This window comes from Patiria miniata, unplaced genomic scaffold (assembly GCF_015706575.1).
Source record: "Patiria miniata isolate m_02_andy unplaced genomic scaffold, ASM1570657v1 HiC_scaffold_7, whole genome shotgun sequence".
Lineage (NCBI taxonomy): Eukaryota > Metazoa > Echinodermata > Asteroidea > Valvatida > Asterinidae > Patiria > Patiria miniata.
The window spans coordinates 12,785,976-12,801,012 of record NW_024037074.1 but is presented as its reverse complement, the minus strand read 5'-3'; the positions used below and the strand labels follow the sequence as shown (position 1 = coordinate 12,801,012).

At 39.7% G+C, this 15,037-nt stretch overlaps 2 protein-coding genes across 2 annotated transcripts; both read left to right on the top strand.

Annotated features, from left to right (window-relative positions):
- The first annotated feature begins 5,740 nt into the window (after nucleotides 1-5,740).
- Nucleotides 5,741-9,511, top strand: LOC119744959 (SH3 domain-binding glutamic acid-rich-like protein 3). The gene is made up of 3 exons (XM_038221183.1): nucleotides 5,741-5,752; nucleotides 5,910-6,077; nucleotides 7,547-9,511. The coding sequence occupies exons 1-3, from the start codon at nucleotides 5,741-5,743 to the stop codon at nucleotides 7,607-7,609; spliced, it is 243 nt and encodes an 80-aa protein (XP_038077111.1). The 3' UTR covers nucleotides 7,610-9,511.
- Nucleotides 9,512-13,323: 3,812 nt separating this feature from the next.
- Nucleotides 13,324-14,611, top strand: LOC119718775 (galanin receptor 2a-like). Its single transcript, XM_038188191.1, has one exon. It carries the CDS (start codon nucleotides 13,360-13,362, stop codon nucleotides 14,503-14,505), a length of 1,146 nt encoding a protein of 381 aa, XP_038044119.1. The 5' UTR covers nucleotides 13,324-13,359; the 3' UTR covers nucleotides 14,506-14,611.
- Nucleotides 14,612-15,037: the final 426 nt, after the last annotated feature.

Here is a 15,037-nt window from a genome sequence, read left to right as displayed (position 1 = left end):
CAACCTGCCCTTCCCCACCCCACATCACCCACCCTGATCAACCTAACCCCTTCGTGCCATGGCCAATGAATAAATTGATGAAATAAATAGACGCATAAATACATTCACTCTATTATTAACCAGAACTGGGTCTTGAATATTGAGTTGCCAATCAAACGGTGAAGCCAAAACACATGCACAGTGATTGACACGGACACTTTTTAAGGTCTGTTCACGCTAGACAAAACAATTTAGACAAGCTTATCTTTCCTTGGTCTGTGCCAGGGTGTGCTACCCTCGTATGCACAAGTACATTCTAGGTCAAGTTGTCCTTTCAGTCAAAATCAATCACATGACTGTTTTCAACAGTTGAGAGCTCCCAGCGTACATAAAGCAGGATTGACTGGCTGTGACTGTTAATGTAACTTGATACAGCTATGCTTTGACTGTGGGTGATTGATAAGCCAGCTGGGCCCCTCACTTGCCTGCTTTTGTCTGTTGACTTAAATCGACTAGTCACGGTGTTTGCTGAAAATATTATGATCTGACTGTTGATGACTAGCCTGTGTTAAAGGCATGGCAGGGGAAGTGGATGGAATGTTTGACTGTCTGTGACTGTTCAAACAGTAGGAGGGTTGGTGCCCTAGAAAACAACCTGTTTCACTGCATCCTTCCAAGACTCGTGATTGTAAATCAGATAAACGACTATGACTTAAAGACCAGCACTTAGTACTCGGACCTTCTGGAATAATGTTACTTAAAAGGAAAGATGAATGAGCTCGTGCCCGCGCCTGATACCTCAATTTCGGTTACTATGGCGATGATCAAGCCTGCAAGCTTTTAATGGGGCACCGTAAATCAGAACTGATCCGTGAGACCGTGACGTCACGATCTGATATATCCTAGCAACTTCATGTTATTTTAATGACGCAAGGATGTTGGCGAACACACTAATCAAACTGAGTGTGACACAGTTATTGATGTGGAACACAACGAGAATGCCATCAAGAAAGTGATGCATCCGCTTGGGGGAGGGGCATATGATTTGATAAGGGGGGGGGGGGGGTTGAGGTGGCGGGTAAATCGTTAACGCCCTTTATAGTGAGGTACATTAGTAACAAAAATGCTAAGGATCGTTACACAGTGGACAAAAGCACCATTTTTTCACCAAAGCATCTCCATGGTATTCCTTTTCGAAAAAAAGACGGACGCAAAAAATTGAACGATGGAAAGGTCATGTATGACGTCATTATGACGTCATCAGCTAATTATTACATGAAAAAATATAAATTGATAATACTTTTCAGAACTACAAGCATTACAACAACAAATGTGGTATCAAATTAAAGGGGACAGCAAGCTCTTTCATTTGAGTGGTATGTCATGGGGATGGAATATAGTTAAGGGTGATTTTGTGGGTCAAACAGACCCCTTTTGGGGGTCAAAAGACATGTTTTTAGGCTAAAATCATGGATTTAGGGTAGTCACATTGACACCTTGTTTTAACATGCAAACAGTATGTGGTATTGTGAGATGTTGTTTTTAAGTCAGAGAGAAAGGCTCAAATTCTATGCTTAAAGAGTTTTTGTAATTGATTATTAGTATCTTAAATGTTTAGTGTTCCAAAGATAAGCGGAAAAGTGAGGTACCTTAGTGATATAATCGTGACACGGGTGGACAAAAGCACCATTTTCACACCAAAGCATCTCCATTGTTTACTTTTTCGAAAAAAAAGTAGGATGCAAAAATATTGATGATGGGAAGGGTTATTTATGACATCATTATGACGTCATCGGCTAATTATTACACACTTATACATTAAAATTTAAATATTAGTTAGGAATAAGCCATGGATCGGTTTTTTTACATTTAATATACATTTCTGAGATCAAGGAAATCAGTGCAGTTGCCAATTTTGTTCTTAGACTATCTTTAAAAGAGTTAAATACAAATAGTTTGATAAAAAGAGGGATGTTTCCTAATTTGTAATAAATTAAACATGTATGTACATGTACATTTGACCCTCGCTCCTATCCCCTGTTGTGATCAATGATTCGTTAAAATGCAATGTTTTACCGGTACGTCATGATTATCTCATAAATGATTACCTCAGGAATGATGCCACGAGGCATTATTTTCCACAAAAGTTTCTACTGTCCCTTCGGCTCCGTATTCTACATCAACTGGCAATGCATTTATTGCCCTAAACCCTTCAACATTAGCCAGGAATTGAGCATATACTTCTCCGGCGTTACAATTTAAACCTTTTTGTGGACAACGTAGTTTTTCTGGGCGCTGGGGGGATGGAACATTTCATTGGGGGGGGGGGGGCGTCATGTAGATCAATGAATTTTTTTTTAGAAACTCAAAATCTCAGTGGGGGGGGGGGGGGGCGGCTGGGGGGCGACAAGGTTTCATGCCCCCCCCCCGCCCCCTGTGGCTACACCACTGCAGGTCATACAGTTAAAGTTTATGTAAACTTGAATGAAAAGTCAAAGAAAAGTAACTCCCATGATCTATTTGACACCAAGTTTGTGTTAACTTGCCGGTAACGCCCTAAAAAATTATCCTGACAAATATGTTTATTTTGTAACATTTTATGTTCGTCTGTCGGTCTTCTATGCTGTTATGTTTACTTTTAGGTACCTTCAATGGTACTATGTTTAATTAACCTGTTCATTTGTTTAATTAAACTAATAACGCACATATAGTTGCCAAATATGGCACTAACAAGTTTGAAGTCGGCAATTTCGTCTTTAAAAATCTGGGTACATCGGGTTACCGTACACACAATTGTCATGGAGACAACAGTACCAAACTACAGAAAGTCGTACGCAAGAGCTCCCCAGCAAATATCGCTGACGCCATTATGATTCCAAAATTTCTCACTGTGTCACACAGTGAAATAACTAAACAGCGTCGTTGTATTGTGAACACATAAAAACATTCAAGTCGCGTTCTTGCACACTCTCTGCAAGTCGAAATAGATATCCTTGAACCACTGCCCCTGCTTTGCATAACAAGTGCACACGAATGAACGATTCGACTTTTATTCAAAGAAATTTCTATGTACAGTCACCAGACTCTATTCAGTAAAGTCCCCGTCAAAACGAAAATATACAATCCACGTGCATAACGCACGGCTACACCATCGTACAGTGTGGCAGGGACACCAACACGTAACAAAACAACTAAAATAATTTTTTAAAATTGATACATATTCTGATTGAATTTCGTTAAAAGATACTTGTTGATGAGGTATCACAATATTACAATTTGCAATTTTGAGGGAAATGCGCAAAATACTGCATAAATAATTTCACTTGATCATATTCATAATACACAAAATCTTTTTTTTTGGGGCGGGGTGACCTATGACTTTTGGGTGATTTTTCCCTCCAACGATGATCACCCCATCGCCATTTTGAAAAAACAAAAAACAAACAGATTCCTTCCACTCCATATCAATATAGATTCCATTCAAATGTTTTGTTCAGAAATCCAAATTCAGGGATATGGACCCTTCACTTCTACAAATACAGACCCTCAAGTGCAGGGGCCAAAATTCTTTATTATTACAGATAAACTAAATCATAATTTGGCCGGATTAGGTCGCGCCTATTCGGGCTGCCTCTCATTATGTACTGCGATCTGGAAATCTCTAGCGTAATAAAGACTTGAAGAAACTTTATTTGATTTATTTGATTCAATTATTTTATTTTAAATCTTAAAACATAAAATAAAAGCTAAAGTTGGACAGGCTGCCACGGATATGTAAAAGTAAAAAAACAAATTGTCACCAGACGATTATCTAAACCCCTGCCAATAAAAGAGATTTAAAATTCCATTCATAAAAATTAAATTACTATTGAAAAGTAAATTGTACAAATCATACGAAACCACACGAGACGAGACATGACGAGACATGACGAGACGAGACGAGACGAGACAAGACTGGGAGATGAGACAAGACTCAGCAAAAAAAATCATAGGGTGAAACATTAGACAAACCAGACAGATACAAAAATATAAAAACGAACTAATAAGTAAATACTCTTACAACCCAACGAACAAACAAACAAACACCCCAACACCCCAACAAACAAACAAACAAACAAACAAACAAAACAAACAACCAGACTCAATAACGGGAATGAATGACAAACGGGCTAAAAAGATTATTACAAACAAAACAAAACAAAACCGAGAAACAAAAGCAATCCCATTCCCCAGAGAGAAATATGCAAACCATAAAAACAAACAACCTAGTTGACATACATAAGTATAAGGTCTACACTCACATTAAATACACACTCTAAAGAAACAACAAGAAAATACCCGGGAACAAAATGAAATATGACACAATTTTACATTGACGATAAAATAAATATGACTGCAATAATTCCTCCCTCAGTTTTGAAAGAAAAGATTCACAACCTTCTATAGTTAAAACTTTTTCTAATTTTAACACGGTGACTTCGGAGAACATCAATGAGGCAATCGAACAGTTCTCGTATCTTGTAATCCATGTGTCTACACTCTAAAAACAGATTGGTTGAAATAACCAATATATTGGTCAAATTCAACCAATGTGGTTGGTAGATATGTGTCCAACCAATCTATTGGTTAAAATAACCCATCTGAAATGGTTTGCTTTTCAACCTATCTATATTAGTCAGAATACTAACCAACATGTCTTGGTTGTTTTTTAACCAATCAAGATTGGTGACCTTTTCAACCAATCCATAACCAGTCTTGATTGGTTAATTTTTCAACCAACCGACATGGGTTAAAGTACTAACCATCACATATTGGTCAAAACAACCAATATATTGGTTAAAGATAACCAATTATATTGGTTGGAATGACCAATCTTATTAGTTAAAGATAACCAATTGTATTGGTTGGAATGACCAATATTATTGGTTAAATTTGACCAAGAACATTGGTTGGAATGACCAATATTATTGGTTATGTTTGACCAATTACATTGTTTGGAGAGACCAATCTTATTGGTTAAAGTTGCCAAGTGGTTTAATTATTTTACAGGTTAAAAAGATTGGATGATATTCAAGATTTGTACTTTTGTCCATTTTTTGTGAAATTTCCAGATACATTTGCACACGTTTGCGTATCAAAATTTCAACATGAGATTTCACAAAAATTAGACATCTGAAAAAGGCAGCACTTTCTGATTAGCCTATATAGAGGGTGAGAATGCTTCTAAAGCAAAAAAAACCTACAAAGTAAGCCTAAATGTGAAAATCAAAATTTGGCAAAGTCGACACGTTTTTTGTACATGTGGATGTGTGGCCTATGTTTACGGAGGCAGTCCAGTAAATAGGCCACATTTATGGGGCTATAGGTCGGCCAGAGTGGCATTGCTCCCCTACACACTGAAAAGTGATGAAGTGATTTTGCTACCGATCCAGGACAGGCATTTCCAAAGTTAGGGTACTTAGTCGTAGAGGAACTAATTAGTGTTCGAAAACACGTTCCTTTAGAAATCTTCATCCATCTGGCCAAAACAAGGACGATCAGTCATAAGCTCCCACGAATATCGTCCCAAAAATGTGTCTACATGGGATTTCAAAATGTCGGACGCGTTGTGATGTACTATGCATTATGCGGGCGCGCGTGGGCAAGGTTATGAATATGCATTGAACAGTTCATGACCTCGTGTTTGTAAAATTGTAGTTTCATGGTAATTTTCGCCATTTTGTTCACAGGGCAAAAAAAGAACAAGCATTGCTACTGCTAGATGCGAGTGCATGTTAGAATGAACGCATGATGACTTGGAAGTGCAGAAGTTTTTGATTGACGATGCGTACACAGTTTTTGATTAACATGTGTAAATTGAAAAAATGTGAACAACATAGAGGAAAGTTAATACTAAAGCTGTTAAAAAGAATCTCCATTTTTATTCACAGATAAAAAAGAAACAGCAACAAATTGAAAAGATTCTGGACTCAAAGAGAGTTCAGTACGACAAAATTGACGTCTCTGCCGAGGAAGATAAGATCAAGAAGATGAGAGAATTGATTGGCGATCCGTCTGCATTGCCTCCCCAGCTCTTCAACGGCGACACTTATCTTGGAGTAAGTACGAAAAAAAAGTCTAGATGGCTAAATACAATTATTAAGAGCAACTGCAGATTGTTTTTGTGCCAAAAAAAAGTGTTACGATATCCATACCTTACTTGTTGAAAGATTGTCATGACTGTCCTTTTGGGTGCTGTGTATCTACGCTATAAATTGTTTGTCAAATGTTAGCAAAAATGTCTCAGGTTTGCGTGTATTCAGTGGAGTAATCTATTACACACACTGAACTCCATTTACATGCCACTAATGCGCCCAACTATTCGCTATTCGACTACATTCCTCAATAACCCTGACCACCTCAACCCTTCAAAATCCAACTGCATGTTTTGGTGGAATCTGTTGGAGTGAGTACTGCACTAAAGTCGAGTACACGCTTTACATCGGGTCAGGCATAGAACCATAATCAGAGTCCAACAGTGCCTCTCATTACTGTTTGTTCATGTTGTAGTTCTACACTGAGGTCATAAACACCAGAAAGAATACATGTACTGACTTACTTGCATGGAAGAAAGCCTGTGTTAGTCCAACTGTCCACAAATCCGTGATTTTCCCTTTCCTTCCAAAATCCGTTGACATCTGTCTCCAGGAACTCATCAGCATATGAGCTAGGATTTTGAGAGAATAATAATTTGCATTAATTACAAAAATAACAACAAATATAATCTCAAATTTTGCCTCTAAAGGGGGGCTGTGACATTAGGGAGACATGAAAATGTCTCCCTAATGACCATCGTGCGAAGAAATTACGATAACGTGTCTCCTTAATGGTACCATTACATGTATAATTTATCTCTCAAACAAGAGAGATTCATCATTCAGGGCAATCTTGTAAAAAAAAAGTCAAACCAAATTTACACTTGTAATAGCACAGTTCAGAGTGAACTTTTTGATTTTGCTATAGACAAATCTAGCGGCAGCCATGTTCTGCGGTAGCACCAGGCTTGTGCTAGTTGCGCTCAGGTAGTTAATTACGCACTACCAATATGAATACCAAAATGCACGTGTGGCTCGTCTTTAAGAACGTGTGCAACATGCGCGTGAGCGTGACACCACCGCAGCTTCTAATTCTGGTCGCCGGATTCCACTATAGACCATTATCATGTTGTGGCCATCTTGATTTTTTTCCCCATTCAAATCAACATAACCAAAGCGAGGCTGGAAGAAAAAAATAGTCTGGTTCCTTTTTGCCCCCAAAAAACATCATTCAGTACTGTTATTGGATACAGGAAACATGACTGAAATGGCGGCAGCATGATAAATGTCTATACTGGGCAGAGTTGTCATTGAGTCTGTCACAAGTCCATCACAAGTCATCAAGTCTCAAGTCAAGTCACAAGCTATTCAAATGCATAGTTGTTAAACCCTCAACCCCCCCCCCCCCCCCATTTGAGCACCCCATCCTTGTAGCCCCCCCCTCCATCCTTCCTGCCAATTATGTTTACCCATGGTTGATTTGTTCATTATAGGACTTTGCTGCATTTGATGTTGCAGTCGAGGAAGGGTCTTTGGAGAAGTTCCTGAAGCTATAAATGTCTGCAGATGGTCCACTTTTAATAACAAAAAAAATCTGAAACCTTTGCTCAGGTACATTATTTTTCTCCGGTAGTTTCACCAGCACAGATCCTTCTTTCTTTTATCGCCAAATATTGTTGTTTAGGCTCTTTTAAGCATTGCTTTGTTGGAAAAAATGAGAGAAGGACAATCAGAGAAAAAAAATACTGCATTTTGAATTGCGATTACATCATGTACTTATAGGTTCATTTATAGAAACATAGTTATTCTAGGTAGATCGATTACCATATTTTGTAAGTTCCTACCCCTACTTGATATCACACAACGCTACACTACTGTATTTTTGAGAAATATACGACTCACTTAGAACTAAATCTCTATTTTGTTAAGTTGCAATACATTCCACTCCAGTGACTTTCAAGTTTGTTGCATAAATTCCAACTTGTTAAATTTGATATGAATTTTGGTGCTCAGCAAGATGCATGTAACAACCACAAGTAGTTAGTAGAAATGGGTTACCACGATCTTGGATAAGGAAAATGGATCGTGAATTAAATAAATCTGGTTAGAAAAGTATTTAGAAAACCCTGGGGAAGTTTTCTTTGTCCTTATTACTTACTAAATGTTTCTTTAGTTGTACCACTGGTAAAACTAAAAACATAAGTCCACTATAATTAAAAGGCAAATTAGAAAATCATGGCAACTGAACACCGAATCAACCGAATTTTCCAGTAAAACACATTCCACTTCGATGCCTAATGCACAAATTTGCTTATTTGGGTTCTCAATTTGTAAATTATCATCGCACTACAACTTTTAGTAATTAGTTCCCTTGGCACACACTCTACAAGCCTGTCGGTGGAAAATAGAATAGCATGAGAACTAGACAGACTTTTGATACAATTGTTATTTTTTGGTAATTTTGATAATTTTTTGGCACTCGTTAACTCGCAAGCGAATAATGTGAAAGAGGAATTAAAATTCCGTCATATTTGTGAGTGTTTGATTAAATTGCATTGTTGATTATACTCTCACCACAATACTACAATTTTCTTCAAATTAAGAGAGTACATAGAAATGGTATTAGATTAGTTCAAACTTAATCTTCAGCGGTTTAAAGGTCTTATATAAAAGGTGTTTATTTTTTATTGTTCTACTTTCTTTTAAAGAAATAAATGTTTTGGTGACAAATTTTATTTTTAATTTTTCATGGGTTAACTAATTGATTTACTTGTTTTTATTGATGGAATGGTTAATCTTTTGAATTGTAACGATTACATCTGAATAATGTAGTGAATTATAGATTGACTTTTTGCATCGGAGGGTAGGTCTTTGTTCCTCTGTGATACGCATGAGTGGACGCATTTGTACTTCATTGTCACCCATTTAAATGACAAAACCTGCCCTCCCTGAGGGCGAACTGTGCAAGGAGTCTGTACATTAACCTGAACTCCCTCTAGAGGCATTTTTGCAAAAAAAATGTCGGCTAACATCCAACATCCGGCATTACCAGTATGGCACTTTCTTTGAACATGAACAAAACTGGAACATGAAATCTTATGTAACTCCCCAAAAATCCACCAAAATCAATCAAAATCTGGCGTTGGATCTTAACAATTCAGCTAAAATGCAACACCGGGCATTAACGGTGGGGAACATTCTTTGAACTTGAATCAAATTTCATGACTTCAAACCCCATGGAGAGAAAAAGCGCCATGGCTCTCCATCCTTAACCCATCAAAATCAATCAAAATCACTTGTTGGATTTTGGGCAGCTCCGGGAGGTTTTAGGTTAACGCAACCTAGTTTAGGACCTTGTTCACATGTATTTGGTGTATTTATCAACAGCACGTACACAGTCATGTTAGTTGCACGTTTTATATCCGCATTATTGAAATAAAGAACATTATTGGCAAAAAGTTCGTTTGGTTTGTGTGCGTAATTTGTTGGCTAGTTTTGTTTATTGACATTATTGTCTGGAAGGGTTTACAACCTGTCAACTGATGGTGGATGATGCTGTTTTTTTTGTGTAATAATGAAGGATTTGGGTGGGGCCATGGCAACGGCCACGATTTAACACATCCAATTACGTGGCTTTAGAGGATTGCATGCAATTCCATTAGTTTCGAATTTCAATAGGTTGACCTTAATTCAGTTATTCAAAATTTAGGCTCGATGGAAACTCAAACAACCTGCCCTTCCCCACCCCACATCACCCACCCTGATCAACCTAACCCCTTCGTGCCATGGCCAATGAATAAATTGATGAACTAAATAGACGCATAAATACATTCACTCTATTATTAACCAGAACTGGGTCTTGAATATCGAGTTGCAAATCAAACGATGAAGCAAAAATACATGCACCGTGATTGACATGATATAGACAACTTTTTAGGTCTGTTCACGCTAGACAAAACAATTTAGGAGACAAACTTATCTTTCCTTGGTCTGTTCCAGGGTGTGCTACCCTCGTATGCACAAGTACATTCTAGGTCAGGTTGTCCTTTCAGTCAAAATCAATCAAGTGACTGTTTGTAACAGTTAAGAGCTCCCAGCCTACCGTTACATATAGCAGGATTGACTGGCTGTGACTGTTTATGTAACTTGATACAGCTATGCTTTGACTGTGGGTGATTGATAAGCCAGCTGGGCCCCTCACTTGCCTGCTTTTGTCTGTTGACTTAAATCGACTAGTCACGGTGTTTGCTTAAAATATTATGATCTGACTGTTGATGACTAGCCTGTGTTAAAGGCATGGCAGGGGAAGTGGATGGAATGTTTGACTGTCTGTGACTGTTCAAACAGTAGGAGGGTATGTGCCCTAAAAAACAACCTGTTTCACTGCATCCTTCCAAGACTCGTGATTGTAAATCAGATAAACGACTATGACTTAAAGACCAGCACTTACTCGGACCTTCTGGAATAATGTTACTTAAAAGGAAAGATGAATGAGCTCGTGCCCGCGCCTGATACCTCAATTTCGGTTACTATGGCGATGATCAAGCCTGCAAGCTTTTAATGGGGCACCGTAAATCAGAACTGATCCGTGAGACCGTGACGTCACGATCTGATATATCCTAGCAACTTCATGTTATTTTAATGACGCAAGGATGTTGGCGAACACACTAATCAAACTGAGTGTGACACAGTTATTGATGTGGAACACTACGAGAATGCCATCAAGAAAGTGATGCATCCGCTTGGGGGAGGGGCATAGGGTTTGATAAGGGGGGTGGGGTGGCGGGTAAATCGTTAACACCCTTTATAGTTATGTTTTGCTGCCTTGTACACTCTGAATTGTGTGTTAATCATTGCTCACAGCATCGGGCATGCATGCGACACGGTTAGCGAAAGAAGACATTTATCATTGATTTGTTTTGACAGATCTTTTGATTTTGTGTATCATCGCAGCAGTTTTTTTATAAGCATTAAAGGTAATAGCGATATGTGGCATAATTTTACTAGGCATACGAACTAATAAACCGTTCTGCCTAAAGATATACCCTTGAGCGAATTCTCGTTAAAGAAAATATCAGAAATAATTAACTTGGTGATATTTGCTTTGACGTTAGGCCGATATCATAGACCAAATCTAAAGTGGTAGTAACCATGACGACATTATCACATTAAATCAAGTTCCTACTTTAACAAGGAAAACAGACCAGTCCGAATCGTTGGTTTAACCAAATCGTTGGTTTAACCGAGTGGTTAGCTTAACCGAATAGTTAGTTTAACCGAATCGTTAGTTTAACCGAATCGTTAGTTTATTAGTTTAACCGATTCGTTAGTTTAACCGAATCGTGAGCATAACAAATAATTTGATTTCAGCGAATTGCCGATCCTAACTCAGCACCGAGAGTTGTTCAAAAATGTAAACGAGAAATTTACAGTTCTTCACGAATAAAAAAGTTTGAAATATTTGACCGGACGGGCAGTAAATCTCAGCGCTAACTGCTCCCACGGAGCCTCGGCGGTGACTTGTTAATCTCCTCAAGTCAGGGCTTGTTTTACGGCTATCAGCAGCTATCATCAGCAAGGCTCATTAACACCAAAGTGGTTGTCAGAATCATTCGAGTCCGGAATAATGACTGTAGAGCGGACCGAAGCTACCCGCTGCCTGGCAACCGACTAGAGCCGCCATCATGATACAGTCCATAAAAAAATATCCACAAAGGACTGTTCAAAAGGCGGCACTGGAAAGATTTGGCGGGAGTGTTGTTGGTCGTGAACACGCGCCGGGCATCAATCTCCGGCGGGAGTGTCGTAAAGATGACAAGTGTTGCTTAAAAATTGCTACAAGAGGTGGATCGTTGCACCAGCCGGGACATTAAGCCCACATGTCACAGGAATTAATGTTAGTGTCTCATGTTTTCGCAGTCGTAATTCATTTGTACTTCAAAGACTGATCAAAGTTTGACTTTTCCATTGAAATGCACTGTGAGAAATCGTGCTGAAGTCACATCAAGAGAGAACTTGACATATGGTGGACGGTGCCGGGAGTGCTATGAGTTTGAGAAGTACAATCATCATCATTTAGCCGTGGAATGACAGTTATACCATCAAAAATAAACTTGTGGATGAACTACCCCACGCTGAGTCAACGGAGAACTGCATCTGATAGCAATCCTGATTGCACTGAACACGTTGATTAAGCCACATCTCGTCACGTTGGTAATTTTTAAGTGATTGGCGACGACATCCGGCCTTTTCAAGCCAACCGTCACAATTACCCTGTATCACACTTACAAGATTCTCTCATCAGTTGAGAAGTTTTTTCGTCACAACTGTCACCAAACTACATTAAAAAGTAATTCGTCAGTCACCTGGCGTTCAAATTTGTACCGACGGATCATTAGGTCTGTATCGTCTTATTAAAAATGAAGGGATGTTGTGTTCTATTAATGTGTAAACCGAGGGCATGCGTCGAACCACTTCAGAGATATTGCTATCTGAATTCCGGAGTTTAAAGATAAACTGGAACAAAGCCACAACAATATTAACTTGCTGCCAGCAACGGAACCATTGCCTCAATGTTTAGACAAGGCAAAGTTCATCGGAAGAAAACCAATCATCTTTAATTAGATTGTGGTTTTTGCCGAGGAAGAGTCACCCTTTCTTCCCTTTTTATCTACGAAAAACTGGATCAATTATCCTTTGAAAGGAGCCGGCATGTTTCGTTTTATTCGACAAGAGTGGTGAGAAGTCACGGCATGTCAAATGAAAAATCTACACTGCATGATGTCTACGCACGGACATTATAATTAGTACGGTGCCGTATACAATATCTGATAAGAACCATGGCTGCTCTGTGATTAGGTTATTATCAAGAACAGTCATGGTCCGTCTTGTGATGCATTTGAAACGCCAAGTCGACACCGAAAAAAACATTGTAACAGTGACAACGCTATGTGCATGTTCTTGTTTCTTGAAGCAAGTTCAGAATTCAGGTGTATCTGCGCACCCGATGGACTTCAAAAACGGATCTTTCGATTGACTGAGGGAAACCCAACATTGGTGAGTTTGTTTCTGCAATCAATAGGGGACGTTAAACAATAGAGGACAATAGGGTCCCCAATTCCCGAGAGGTCCCCAATTTGGATTCGTGTACAAAACATATGGGAGATCTTCCTAAAAAGTACAAACAAAAGAGGGACAATAAGGGGTCCCCGATTGCAGGCAAATACACACTTGCGTGAGTTGTGTGCCGACGGATTTTTCTTGCAGTAATTCAGACTTAGGGTGTGGCACCTGTTTTGACTGAAAAATGGATCTTGAAATCAACTGCAGTCATCCTTCCTACGCGGAGCGCGTGATCCACCCCGTCGGTGCCGAGAGCGTGCACTTGACGTTCGCCATCATTGGCTTAGTAGGTAACGGCCTAGTCTTCATCGTTTTCATCCGTATTCCAAGACTCCGGATGAAAACCACTAACATATTCTTGTTCAACTTGGCCATCGCTGACTTCTGCAGTTCGGTCTTCATGGCATCCCGACCGTACGTCTTCAAACTCGACCCGGAGAGTTTGGCATGGAAGGAGTTCGTGTGTCGCTTCTTCAAGTCGGACTTTCCACTCTGGACCTGCGTGACGGCTTCCATCTACAACCTGCTCCTGGTGACTGTCGACAGGTACCTCTGTGTCGTCAAACCGTTCCTCTACCGTCGTTACTTCACCGTGACCAGGATTAGACTCATGGTGATGCTGTGCTGGCTCTTCTCCGCTATCTTGGAAACGTATTGCTTCTACAGCACCCGCGTGAACGACTGCGGCTCCTGCGAACTCTACTGGCCCTCCCAAGCCCTCCAGATTGTCTGCACCATCGCGACATTCCTGTTAACTTACCTCCTCCCCACTTTAGTCATGCTCTTCGCCTACGGTAACATTGTAAAGACCTTAAAGAAGAGGGAGGAAGCTCTTCAGAATCACCACCAACCCGTTGCGGCCGGAAACTTGCTCAGAGCTCGCCGGAACATCGTAAGAATGCTCCAGGTGCTGGTCTTGCTGTTCGGCGTCCTCTGGGCTCCTAATCAACTTCTTTTTCTCTATCTCAGTTTTCCCGGAACCAGCGTCAACCTCACCCAGCTCGGCTTCTCCATCATTCTGGCCGTCGGTTTCATCAACTGTGTGGTCAATCCCATCGTGTACTCCTTCAAGAATCCTCAGTTTAAGAAAGCGCTTTTAACCGTCATCTGTTGCCGCCTTGGGCCTAGTATCGCACCCAGCGAACTCAACGTTAGCGACTTGATTTTGGACGGTGGTGGCTCACGCTCTGCACCGTCGATCAAACCAAGCACCGGGATGGTTCAAATCCAGCCCTCACACCACGAAGAACGAGACAATATCCAAGACCAGATCGAACCAAAAACCCAACCACGAAATACTGACCAAACCTCTGACATTCTACAGGAGTGAACGATGGACAGAAAACGACCAAAATGGGCCGCAACACCTCCAAAATACTATCTACTAAGCAAGGTTTACTTGCAACCCTTGTACTTCATTATACTTTTTATCATGAATTATGGGTAGGCAGGCCTTAGGGCTACAGTGTTTAAGTACACTTTTGTTTACCCTGGCCGGTTTGAAATGTTATATTGTTCTTGTTTTCTGTCCCTCTATCTCCTCTCCCCTGTCAAACTGTCCACCCTCCCTTCCCTTCCCCACCCCCTCCCACCAACCCATTCCTTCTCGCATCAGTCTTCAGTCTTGTCTGGTCATTCTTTTCAATTTCCATTTTTTGTTTACTTTCTGATATATATTTGCTTTGTCATTGTACTTTTGTTCATTTGTTGGCCGAATAAATAATAACAATAATAATAATAATATTATCTGTGTGTAAAATAGCCTTTGTGGTGTATAAACATGTTCTGTATAAACATGTTCGAATAAAATGAAACATTTAAACAGTCAATCGTCGACCGCTGAACATGGATGAATTGTTAAT

Bases quoted from the DNA above. Each gene is read 5' to 3' on its own strand.
- LOC119744959 (XM_038221183.1), top strand. The intron at 6,078-7,546 runs GTAAGTACGAAA...TGTTCATTATAG, and splicing joins ACGGCGACACTTATCTTGGA to GACTTTGCTGCATTTGATGT.
- LOC119718775 (XM_038188191.1), top strand. From the start codon at position 13,360: ATGGATCTTGAAATCAACTGCAGTCATCCTTCCTACGCGGAGCGCGTG.